The following is a 12,883-nucleotide window of genomic DNA, read 5'->3' as shown; positions in this document are numbered from 1 at the left end:
AGAATTCATACCTAATGTTTCTCAAACCTTCAATTCATGGTCAGTTGCTCATTTAGACACAAAACTATAATTATTCACAGTGTGCAGAAAAATATGGGAAATGAGACAAAAATAAAATGTGACAGAAGATGGTTTTTACTCTTCCAGGAGGAAGAATCTCACATACTGTTGTATAGCTGAGGGCCTATTTCTTTGGACATCAAAACTACAATTTTAGAGGATAGATAAGTGCTTCACACTTGTGTGAGTAAATAACAAGATTTTATTTACTCACACAAATGTAAAGCACTTATCTATCTTCCCCAAAACTTAACACATTAACTTACCACTCCCTTCTGAACCAAAACCATACAGACTTATCATCTATTAAGAGAGAGCCAGCTGTCTGGTCAAAATCTCCTGAGAGATGGTGAAGCAAAGAAAAATAAACAGAGAAGAAGTAGGAAATCTTATCAACTTACTTTGCTTGTAGGGAAGCCAAAGCATCTGAGAACTTGTTGTTAAGAAATAAATCCAGAGCTGCCATACATTCACGCAGTGCCACGTTGAGGTCTGACGTAGATGACCTGCCAGAAGAGATAATAAACTCAGCACATCTGTTCTCCTTCTACCAGTGCATTATTGCTGCATTTGAACCTCCCTTTCCTCAGTTTCAGATTTATTTCCTTGCATAACCTGCTGGTTTATCTCTAGTGATTGCAAAAAGTGAAAGTGACTCCTATTATGTTTGTGGATTTGGGGTTTTGGGTTTTTTTTTAAACTGTGCTTTCACCAAGTAACATGTAAACAGCAACTAAAGTATTTTATTTCCTGAAAGAGAAAAAAAACAAAACAAAAAAAAAAACAAAACAAAACAAAAAAAACAACCAAACCACACACCACAAGAAACCAAACTTTTTACTTTATGTAAGAACCTGGGCATGCAGAATTTGCCATGTGGGAGCACAGCAATTTGATGAGCTCAGGTACCAGGAGCACAGAACCCCTGGGTGACAATGCACATCTCTCTGTAAGGCTGCCAGACTCCAGCTGGCGACATCATGATCCTGTTATCACTTCAAGGATGAGATACTGTCAATCTGCATCAGAATATAACACCAACTGCTGCTGGAACATCTGCCTTCATTCAGCTCACATTCAGAGTGGTGCCTGAGCAACAAACCACTACAAACTCACAGGTGGGTTAAAATTTCCCATTGTGCATGTTCATGGGAACTTCACTGTCCCTGAGAAGTGCTACTGCACTCAAAAAAACCCAAACTACTGCAGTATCTCAAAGTCAGAAAACTCTCAGTGACTTACTCTGGCTGTACTTTCCTCCTTTACAACATTCAGATGTCAGCCTGACCTGTCACAAGGCTTCTCAGCTGGTCTTTAGGTTACTGGCAACAGGATAATACAGACCAGCTGAGTTAGTTTGGCCCAAGTTCATCACCACCAGAACTGGTGGATAAAAAAAAAAATCCACAAAAGAAACAATAAAGCCTTGCACTAATGAAGTTAAGGTCACCCAGCCAGTGTTAGGACAGCTGAAACATCTGCATCTAATGATCAAAGAGCTACACTGCACTAATATATTGTATACAAGCATGTGCAAAACATCCTCCAACAAAATATAAACAAATCCTCACCATGTTCCTGATTCTAAATAGCTCTAACTAATGTGATCTATCTTGTGACTTAGAAATTGTGTCAGTTCCTTAAAAAGGGGCACAACACAGAATGCTGAAAAGAAAACCAGAAAGCAAAGTCCTGATAACATCTTAAAGCAAAGGCAGGGGAGCACAGCACAAGCAGATAGCATCAGTAATAACCACCCACTGCAGCAGTGGTTTGGTTTTGGTTTTAGAAATAATGACTGGAAAGAAATAAAGAGTATAATCATACATACAAAGAGCAGGACTTTAAATTTGAGAGAAACATTACATGACACTGTTTCCTGATGGCTTTGTCATCACAGCTTCACATCCACTGCAAACCCTTTTGCACTCAAGGCACTCTGCAAGTGCTTTGCAAGCATTGATTAACCAAGTTTTGGCATCCATCTCATACAAAATGCAATATCATGTCTGCCTATTCTGAGCTATTCTGAGCCCTGCTTAATAATTAAAACTTGGTCAATTACTGCTTATTGTATTAAAACTCCTACCTTCCTGTTTTTTAATCTGTGTCCCTGAACCAAGTAACATATTTAACAAGAATAAAGCACATCTTCACCTGTTTTAAAACATTTAGACTACTAGCATTTTAACCTGGGTTTTTTATTTGTTTTTTTCTTGCCATGCAGGAGAACTACCCCTTTCAAAACAAATAAACCTTTTCAAAATATTCCTTTGAAACAGAAAGATGACAAAGAATAAAGCCACTGCTGAAGCTCAAAGCAGAAATAAGATACAATAATTACTTGGCATCTCTTCTGGAATAACAATTAAGGACACAGTGCTACCCACAGCAGCAGCACAAACACAAGCTGCATGTTTCCCTCATACTCCAAGGAAACCTGCTACAGGATGTAGCTCCCAAGTCAAGGGTTTACAACCTGGGCAAAACACACACCTCACATAAATGCTACAAACTATCACTTGTCGCTGTTATAACAATAGGGCAGAAATACTTCAAACTGGAGGGTGCTCAGCATTTCAGCAATCTGATTAGTCATGCTTCAGTGGGCTGCAGATTCCCTCCTGCCTCCAACAGCAGCATCAGGACTTGCCTCTAAGCCAAACGCAAAACGCTGTGCGCTGCTACTCACCTCTCTGCCGAGTCTCCTGCGTGTTCTGACATAGTCATTGTAAGCCCGCTCAGCTTTTAGGCTCGAACATCGGCAGCACCCGGTGCTCCTGAGCCAGCTGCGGGTACCAGCCCCGGTGGGAGCGCCGGGCAGCGCCCGCCTGCGGCACCGCACCCGGCGATGGGACCGCCCCGGGAACGGGAGCAGCGCTAATTCACCGGCACATCCCACCAGCCCGTGTGCCACTGGATCCAAACACAGCTGGATACCCCTAATGTAGGAGGGGCCGGCGGCTGCCAGCCCAGCTCTGATCTACAGACCCGTCTGGAACGAGCAGCAGCATCAGCCACCTTTTCTTCTGTCCAGAGCAGGCAGAAGCCAAATACCCTTGTAATTACAGACCTGAAACAACAAGAATTACCGCATGTGGCAGTGGCCCACATCAGAAACCTGCGAACCAGAACGGAGAGCCAAACGAGAGCAGCTGACAGGCGGCACTCAGGCAGTAATTGCTGCAAATGTGAGAAGCACAGGCGAGAGACACAAGCAAGTGCTTCTTCCCAGCAAGGATTCTCCACAAAAACAGGCTCCAATCCAGCAGCCAGACTGCTGGTTTTTGTTAGTTCCTGCACCTTTGGGAGGAACTGAGACTTTACACGCTCTTTGTAACAATCTCTCTTTAATGCCATGGAAAATGAGGCGAGTTGGCACTAACAATTCAACCAGTGCAGGGAGCTCATCTGGCAGATTTTGGCCAAAATGAAACAGTGAAGTGCTGAACTGCTCTGCTGGCACATCAGCTGTACCAGCCCTGTACACAGCTACAAGCAGCATTACCAGTCCTTCCACTCATTATGAGAGCTGGACTGTGGAAGTTGACCAGCAATGATCTAATTACATAAATTAATTTCTCCAAGAGCATCTAATGTCAGAAATTATCTGTTTGCCAGACCACACAAAGCAGTACCAACATATACCAATACCAGACATACACTGCTGAATAAAGACCCAAAAATGATAAACCAGCAAAGGACAATTCCAGGAAGATACTCTGAATCCATTAACATATCTGATTAAATCTCTTGCTGGTTTTATGGCATCCTGTACAGGAAAGGCCTGTGCTGCATTTGGTACAAAAATTAGTGTAATAGATCCACAGGCTGCCCTAATAATGACTCCATTACATGTTCCTAACAGTACTGTGTACCTGGGCCACAGCAGGAGATAAAAGACATTACTCTTTTTTCCCCCTAGTTGGGAATAACTACTGGTTACTTAAAATTAACTTAAAATTAACTGACTGTTTCCAAAGCAGGATCATGGGCTACTCTGAAAAGTTTATTCATCATTCTTACTAGCTGTTTGTACAATTTCTAATTAATACAGTATTCTCCAAATAGTCATTAAAGCCCTGTATGGTGAAGGCTCTGGCTGTCCCTGTAAAGTTCTTCAAGACTTGATTTGGCATGTTTTTATTTGAATACCACTTCTCTAGAAACAACTACATGCTCAGACAACCTTCAGTATGCAACCTCTCCTTCCCCACATATATGTATGTTTTCTTTTAACTAAAGAAAACAAATGTAAAACACTCAGATCTGAAATATTTCCACATTTAGGCCATTTCCCTGCTGGTTTTACAAGGCTCTTTCCTTTTTTTGCTTTTGGGCAGCAGGTTTTGCAAGGACAGTCATATGGTTCTCCTTGTGGTTTTGTTATTTATGAAATCCTTGTTCTCTGCCCCAGGGACCACGAGTAGGGTTGTTTCACAAATCACAAGCACAGTATATCCTGGGAGGTGCAGTAAGTACTGCTCTTCTTACTCCACTGCATCCCCATTGTCTCTAGCTGGAAACACAATCCCTTGGAATATCCCAGGCAATGCCCTTTTTACCTAAGCACCAGATCCTTTCTACCCCAACAGCAGTACCATACAAAATGAATAAGCAGAAATAAGCAAAACTAAAATCTGGAATATTAATGAAGAGTCAGCATATTTAAAAAAATATGTTCTCCATGGTCAAAAGGAAAGAGACACATGATTTTTGAGCACGGGAGCTACCATATTTATGCATAATTTTATTTCACTTTGTGCATGATCTTGACTGGTCTCTTACTATGACTCTGCAGGACATAAGCTTTGTGATTTGCCACTGGGTTTTACAGATTTCTTCAATAAAAAAAAATAAAATCTTGAACCCTATGCTGTGCAAAATGCTAAAATACCCAACTTCAGTAATTGTCAGAACTTTACAAAAAAGGTAAGTCTGAGGTTTATGCCTTTGTAGTAATGCTTTTAATAGTAATTCAAGAGCTCCTTCAGTACTGTGAAACACTAAAAGCAAGTTAAATCAGTCATATCCTAAAATATGGATGCATTTCTCTGCCAAATCTACCTTATCTGCATAAGTCAGCTGAGGCTGTGTGCATGGGTAACTTCACTTGGAGGAGGAGAATAAAACACAAAGAACCAAACACCATTTAAGCTTCGCCAGTGCTAACACTTAAACCACAGATGTGAGGAGCCTCCCAAAGCACGTTTCAAAGGTCCCAATTTCAGTGTTAAGGAAACTTCCCTGTGTGACCATCCAGGAGCCACTGGCAGTCACACTCCCACATCACCTGAGCTGGGACTGAAGCCCCTTCACAGCTGCACATCCCACACTCACAGCGAGACAGGCTCGGCCTCAGCTTTCCCATAACAGAGCCTCAGATGTCCCGATCCTCAAAATTATTTCATCTTGGTACAATAACAAAATAACAGCTTGAGCTGGTGCCTCTGAGGAGGGACTCCAAACAAAGGAACCTCTGGGTTTTATCCCCCCAAAGTATAGACAGGAAAAGGTCTGGGGGTCTTCAGCCCCTGCTGTGTCCCCAAGTGTCCCTCCCTGTGCCCTTTGTTGTGCAAAGGGTCAGCAGCTCACACCCCACGGTACCTCACCGACACCAGGATGTCCTTCCCACTGCCTGTTTTCAAAAAGATACAGAAAGATGGAAATTCTTGCCATGGCACCATTTTCTGTTCTCCTAATGCTTGATAATCACAGGGACATTATGAGATATCAGGGGGTTACTTCCTTTAGCCTTCCTTTTCCAGTCCTCCAGCTCATTCCTAAATCCACTACTGCTTCTCTAAATAGTTGACTTCTTTGAGGAACACTGCATTACAAGTTGTGAGCCTGAAAAAAAACTCTACATTCAAAGAAAAATAAATAAATAAATAAATAAATAAATAATAATAAAAAAATCACTTGGGAAGAATCCTTTTCTTCTGCAAGCATTTCCAAACCCACGAGATCAAAAATAATCTTAGATGAAAAGAACAAATAAGCAGTTCTCACAAAAATTTGTTACTATTCAGTTTTCAGACAACAGAGAAATGTCTTCATAATTCAAAAGCAAATAAGTTAATGCAAGAAAATTAATTCTCCCATATCTCTTCCTGTTCTAAGTGCCAAGCTGTTAATACCTCAGCATTTATCTTTCTGTGTTCTTGAACACTTTTCTGGCCCATGTCTAAGATTGGTGCTGCAGAAATGCCATTACTTCAGCAACAAAGGAACTGGAAAGGTTTCAATATTCGTGTTCTCCAAATATTCTGCATAGAGACACAACAGTGATACAATTCTGGAATTCAGGATATCATAGTATTTCAAGTTGTACATGGAGTATGACACCATTTATTTTTGAGGTTAATTCAGCCCTCAAATCACTGAGTTATTGATGCCTCAGCAATGTCAAAGGTCTTTTAAAAAGCCTTTTTGTTCCAGTAAATGCTCACAAATCAAAGGGATGTGGCAAAGCAATCCAGTGAGCAACACAAAGACCAGGGAATTGGCAGATTCATGTTCTGCCCTTGTTCCCACCATGTTTAACTTGCACCAAGCAGGATCTAGTTTGCATTAGGCTCACAGTTCTCATCCTGTATTTGAATGGGCAAACAATGCAATAAATTCATTAAGCTAGGTTTGTTCAGACAAATAAAACGTGCTGGTGTCATTTCTACCGTTCCCTTTCCTTGTTGTGCTGCCATGACTGCTCAGAGGGCAAAAAGCACCACTGTGGGTGAGCACTACCTGCCAGCAGAACTGCCTGCATCAGACAGAGTGAAAATACATATAAACACACACAACCCAGTCTGGCATATTACAAAAATAAGCCCAAGCAACCTGCAACAGCACTGATCTATTGGAATGTACAAATAAAAGTCACTTCACAGAGGAGCAATGTTGAAATAAAACAAATATATTCAGCATTACAGAAATTACCAGGATTGCTGCAATTAGGGGTAAATTTTCATCATAAATCAGAACACAAGCTTTATTAGCTATTAAGCAAGCTTTAATAGCTCTTCTTTTTTAATTCAGATGATCTACCATCTCTGTCACTTTGAAGGTCACATGTGATTGATATCATCCCTTTTGGGGTTTTTAAGTGTCTTTAGACAACCTTTTAATACTCACTTGCTCTTTTTTCCAAATCCTCTGACTTTTCAGTTTTACTGCCTCTGGTCCACCTACACTTCTGACATAGCTACTCTCAATTTTTAAAGGTCTAATTCTCATCTTACTAAAATTAATGAGTAAAAAAATCAGCAGGAGCTGCACTAGACTACTATCAAGCAATGGTATTGAGCATATTTAAGTACCCAGCAAACAAACAAACAAAGCATGAAGCAAAATGCAAACTCACTCTGCCATGTTCATGGTAAGAAGCCAGACAAAATCTGTGAGGTTTGTTTTCCTAAGAACTGCAAGGTCAGGTTAGAGATCTGATCCGTATTTCTTGTAAAATCAGAGTCAGTGAGAATTTAGGAAGGGATGTCAGGCAATTCCCTCTTTTGGCCAGATTTTGCACTTCCCAGCAGTGATAAAGGCTGCATGGCAGGTAACAAGAGAGTTACCTGGGCATGTTTCTTCAGCTGTTTGTCAAGCCTGGTTTGTACTTGTTTATGCTGACTTGCACTTCACTTCTTTTGGACCAACATATAGGAGATGAAATTCACGTTTTGGCCCAAAAAGCATTTTCCTGCAGTACTTCATGTGAGTTGAAATGCTTCTTTGTTTGGTTTTATTTCATATGGTTGGGTTTGGGGTTTATTTGTTTGGTTTTTCTTTTTTTTTTTTTTTTTTTTTTTTCCTTTTTTTTAATTAAATCTAAGCAAAGCACTTTCAAAAGAAATTACTCTGTGACATGTTTTGTTGCAACTTAAAAAAAAAAAATCATGCTTTTATCATTCCACTGCTGAACAGCATCTTAGGCTCCCATAAAAACAATATATAGGAATGACACAAAATACTTGAACAAATAGGGGATTGTTGCTTTGTCTTTAATCATTGCCTTACATGACATTCCAGATTGTTTCCCTGAGAGCTTCCAACAGCCTGACTTTATTCTTCAGAAGTCATCTGCAAAACATACTTCACAGGACCTTGACCAATAACAATGCCACTTTCTCTCCAATTAAATAAAAATTCAAGCATGGCACATCAATACACCTTTACTGCTCTCCTGAACCTGCCCACTGAATCAGTACTCAAGAACAGAAAAAGAAGTACCAGTAAAAAGTTGTTTTGGCACTCAGCATCACCAAAGCCATTCTGAAGAGTTAGTCTTTCGCACAGTGCTTTCAAGAAGAAAATATATCATTATCTTCCCCATTTCAGAGTGTAAAAAGAACTAAGCAAGCCACCTGAGGAGGAAAAAAAAACGAGAACCAAAACAAGTGAGGCTGATGTTGAACTTGGATTCAGTTAGGCTGGGATCTGTCAATTTTCCCTTTCTGACAGGAAACAAGGATTGGTAAAAAGTAAAAGCTTTAATGCAGATGCAGTGAGAAGATTTCATCAGTTCAGGATGGCAATTTTAGTTAGAAGGAAATGTAAAATGACATCCAATTCAGCACTGCATTCTGTTTGATCTACGCCTGAGGTTCCAGCCATTGGAATGAAGTATATATCTGAATGAACATCCTGAGACTTTCTTCTGACAATTGCTTTTTCTCAACAGATGACTGGAAATTTTATTATCAGGTTGAAGACAACAGCTGAAAATTTCTAAAATGGGAGGTCATTTTTCATCACCCTTACTCAAAAATCCATTTCCTTTTCAGTTCCAATCATTCCACTAGATCATTTTTCCTCCAACTATGATCTGATAATCTCAATCTATTCCCAAAACATACACGATACCTAAAGAAACCACAAATTCAAATCTGTGGAAACACTGTCTGGGAGCTTCATCAGCATTTTAAAGGACTGACTTAAGCAAAATGTGAACTACAACAAGGAAATGGTAATCTTTTCCCACAGACTAGCCCAAATCCTGATGTATGCTTTTCAACGCTTTGTAGCACAGTACTGGAAACACCTGAATCCCTTCAAATCCCAGGGCAGTGTCACCCTGGGATGGGAGAGCTGGTTCCAGCAGATGGAGCTCCAGAAAGGCGATGAGGAGCCAGCACCACGAGCTCCAGCAGCTCCGGTAACACAGACAACCTGCCCGAGCTGGCAAAATTCACCCAGCTCCTTCCTGCTTCTAAAGATTTTTTGCACACATTGTTCCTGAAGCACAATGCAGTCCCTGCTGCTATTGTCAGTGCAAACGCAGCACCTGGAAGTAATTTAGTGATATAATTTAACATCATTATTATAAACACACTGCCCACTTTCCCAGCCTGGAGTTAAAAATATTTTTAAAATTGCTGGGCTGTCCATTAAAGAATTATCAAGACAGAGCATGGCAACAAAATTGTATAAAGCTCTTAAAAATCACAGAATCATAGAATGGTCAGGGCTGGAGAGGACCTTGAACATTATTCCATTCCAAACCCGTGCTGTGGATAGACACACCTTCCACCACACAAAGTTGCTCAGAGCCCCATCCAACCTGGCCTTGAGTACTTCCAGGAAGGGTTTTTATATATATATATACACATAAATACTAATAGACAGGTCATTTTTGATCATTAGCAAGTCTAGCACTCTGGATCTTTAAATCCCACAGGACTTTATTGCTTTAAATGCCACTAGACCACCTCCTTTGGTCTCTGTAATAACTCTAATATCAATGCCACCAAAAAAGAGCACTATTGCATAGCTTATATAATTTAAACTTCAGGAAATGGTTGGGGTTTTTTTTCCAGCATGGTTTCTTCAGCAGAAATAAAGTCTCAGGTAAATGTTTGCTGTTTTCAACTTTAAGATAAAGGGAAAGTGTGCAGCCAGAGAGGGAGCACACCACTGCTCCAAATACTTAATGAAGAGCCATGAACACAGCCATTACCACTCCTCCAAGCAACGGCTTGCTGACCTCTCCAATAACTGCACTCTTAAAAGCTTCTTCTCCTGCACAAATTACAAAGCAGTGTCTTCTATCAGAGAATCCACCAGCCGACCTTTAACGCAGCCGTGCCTGAAAATTTAACACGCCGTCATCACGGGGGAAGAATGTTATTTGCAGACTGATTCAGCTTTTGAAGAAACAACCCTCTCACACGCACACAATGGAAGTTTATGTATTTTAGGGGCAGTGGGGAGTGCACACCTGGAATGGGGAAAGTTATCCACCTGCAGCTCGTTCCTGAGGGCGAGCAAGAAGGTGTTGAATTACAGAGCAATGAACGTCAGCGTTTGGCTGTCAAGGTGTGTTTGTTGCAAGCTGCACAAACAGGAGCTCAAGCAAAAGGACCTGGTCTTTCTTCCACAGACATGACACGCTGTTCTGCAACCCTTTGAAGCCCAAAGGCAATTTGCATATAACCACCGAAGGGCTGCCGTGCAGGTATGTAATTAGCTCGAGCTAATGCTCTTGTCCAAGAAAAAAGAAAAGCCCCTCAAAGTGCAGGAACCAGTTTGTGCCCGCGCAGGGGCTGCTCTCGGGCGGCTCAGGCGGGCACAGCCCCTGCCCACGGCTGGGTCAGGCCGGCGGCCGGAGGGGTCTGAGGGTGGCCCGGGTGTTCCCGGCCCAGGTGGTCCCGGGTGTTCCCGGCCCGAGCACCGCTGCCCTCACGGGCCTCAGGCGGCCCCGGCCCCGAGTGCCCATAGGGGCCCTCACTGCCCTCAGGGCCGGCCCGGAGCCCGCCGCCCTCACACGTCCCGCGGCCGGACCCTCCGCTGCCCCGACGGGCGCTCCCGGCCCCTCCTCCCGCCCGGCCGGAGCATCTCCAGAGCCCGGAGGAGGCGGCGCTGCCCCAGCGCCCCCCGGCCCGGCCCGGCCCCCCGGCCCGCCCCAGCCCCAGCCCCGTACCGGGCACTGCCGGCGCTGCCGGCCGGGCGGGCGTCCATGGAGGCGTCGCGACGGGCAGCGGCTGAGGGGAGGGCAGGGCGGGCAGGGCGGGCAGGGCTGGCGCTGCTGTTGCTGGTGGTGCTCCGGGGCGGCCGCCGCAGCCGCCTGGCATGGTGTGTGCGGAGCGCCGGCAGCCGGAGGAGCCTCGGCGCATGTTCGGGCAGGGCCGGGCCGGGCCGGGCCGAGGGGCCGCCCCCGCAGGTGAGCGGCTGCGGCAGCGCCCGCCCTCCGCCGGCGCTGGGGATGGGATAGGATGGGAATGGGACAGGGTGGGGTGGAATGGGATGGGATAATGCCCCCGGGTTACGGTCCCACCGCAGCAGAGCTCGGGCGGGTCCCGGGCGTGTCGCTCCGCAGCGGCGCCAAAGGCTCCGGGAAGGGCCCAGAGGAGCGCGGGCATCGCTTCTCTGTGTCTGCTGGAATTGGAGTCGTTAATTCCTCCCGAGAAAAAAAAAAAAAAAAAAAAAAAAAAAAAAAAAAAAAAAAAAAAAAAAAAAAAAAAAACCATGAGGAAAACATAATTCATATTTGGCCAAGTTTTCAATTAGCTGCACTCTGCACCTGCTGCCAAGGCAGGGTCTGCCAGCACAGGGATCAGGGAGTTGTAGCACAGCAGGAACACCCCACAGGGCTCACACCCCACAGGAGCCAGGCTCTGGCCAAAGCACATTAATAAATAATTAGATCTAAATAATTAAATTCTTTAATTCGTTCATTAACGTAAAATTCATAAGAAAAAAAAATCAATATTTAAAATTTTAACTTGCCTGTTCCATTAAAGAAAACCAAACCCATTGGAATTATCTTTATGAAGGAAATAGTATTCTTTTCCAGCTGCAATTACTGAAAATACTGAGTGCACTATGGAGAAAACTTGGGTGTTTCTGCTTTTATTTCCCAAAGCAGCAGCTCAAAACAGAGACCTGGAGTCTCTAACTTCCAACCCTTTCAATATAAGGAACTGAAATAATGCAATACTGAAAAAAAGAACTGCATTACTTTGGGTATTATCTATATTATAATCGTATCGATCAGGCAGCTTCAGGGTTACAGGGATAACAGTTCAGAAGATTAACAAAAGAAAGGAGCCTTGTGGAAGGAAATGAACAAGGCAAAGAGAGGCAAAGGTATACACGGCCAAGGGAGTGGCAGGACAAACAGAAGGACTGGGTTGACATAAAGAAACAATGGGCACATTAACGGGAACAGTGGGTGTATAAGGTTAAAAAAAGAAAGAATTTATTAGCTGCACACCGACAATGTGGCTCGTGATGGGAGGAACGAGGGGTGGGTGGCAGGACGGGCTCACGCTCCAGCGCTCGGGGTGCAGAGACAGACATCAGTGACTGAAGGATGATTCCCTGTCCTGACACCAGCCAAGAAGTCGTGATTGTCTCCACTAAATCAAACATTTTAGCTCAGTGAGGGATAGCATAAGGAGCTGTGACAAGCACCTTCCCAGAGCTATTTTGGTACAAATGCAGGCTCACGTTTTCCAGCATAAAATACCTGTTTACATACATTCCATTTTCTGAATTGCGAGGCTCATACATTCCAGCTCACAGCATTCACAATGAAGCCAGATTTCTAGTTCTACACTTCAGCCCATTATCAGCAGCCAGTCACAGCTAACTTAAAGAACATTTTTATTAATAATCACCCCAGAATACACTCTAAATTTCTTTTTACAACTTTTAGAACTATATGCTGTAGGCACCAAACTGAACAAGCTAAACCAGAAGGACAATTTTTTTCCTCTGACCATAGTATTGCATGTTTGAGAACAGTTGTGCTTTTAATATCTGACAGTAAAATAAAATAAATATTTTAAGTTAAATGGATAGTATATTAAGGAAAATTAGAGAA

The 12,883-nt window shown here is 43.1% G+C and overlaps 1 protein-coding gene across 3 annotated transcripts in view; it reads right to left on the bottom strand.

Annotated features, from left to right (window-relative positions):
• Positions 1-11,656, bottom strand: part of TTC39A (tetratricopeptide repeat domain 39A) — a 45,035-nt gene extending 33,379 nt beyond the window's left edge. The window contains exons 1-2 of one of the 3 annotated variants that reach the window (XM_083867357.1): positions 10,979-11,656; positions 462-566 (exon numbers count right to left, since the gene is read on the bottom strand). In XM_083867357.1, the coding sequence (XP_083723483.1) occupies positions 462-566; positions 10,979-11,016 (143 nt within the window). In that variant the 5' untranslated portion in view covers positions 11,017-11,656. Of the gene's footprint in view, positions 1-461; positions 567-1,302; positions 1,322-2,752; positions 2,848-10,978 lie in introns of those variants that run through there. The other 2 variants (XM_083867356.1, XM_083867358.1) reach the window with 2 other exon arrangements.
• Between the last annotated feature and the right edge of the window lie 1,227 nt (positions 11,657-12,883).

This window comes from Zosterops lateralis (assembly GCF_965231275.1).
Source record: "Zosterops lateralis genome assembly, chromosome: 9".
Taxonomy (NCBI): Eukaryota; Metazoa; Chordata; class Aves; order Passeriformes; family Zosteropidae; genus Zosterops; species Zosterops lateralis.
The sequence above is the reverse complement of the archived record's forward strand: the minus strand, read 5'-3'. Positions and strand labels throughout refer to the sequence as shown.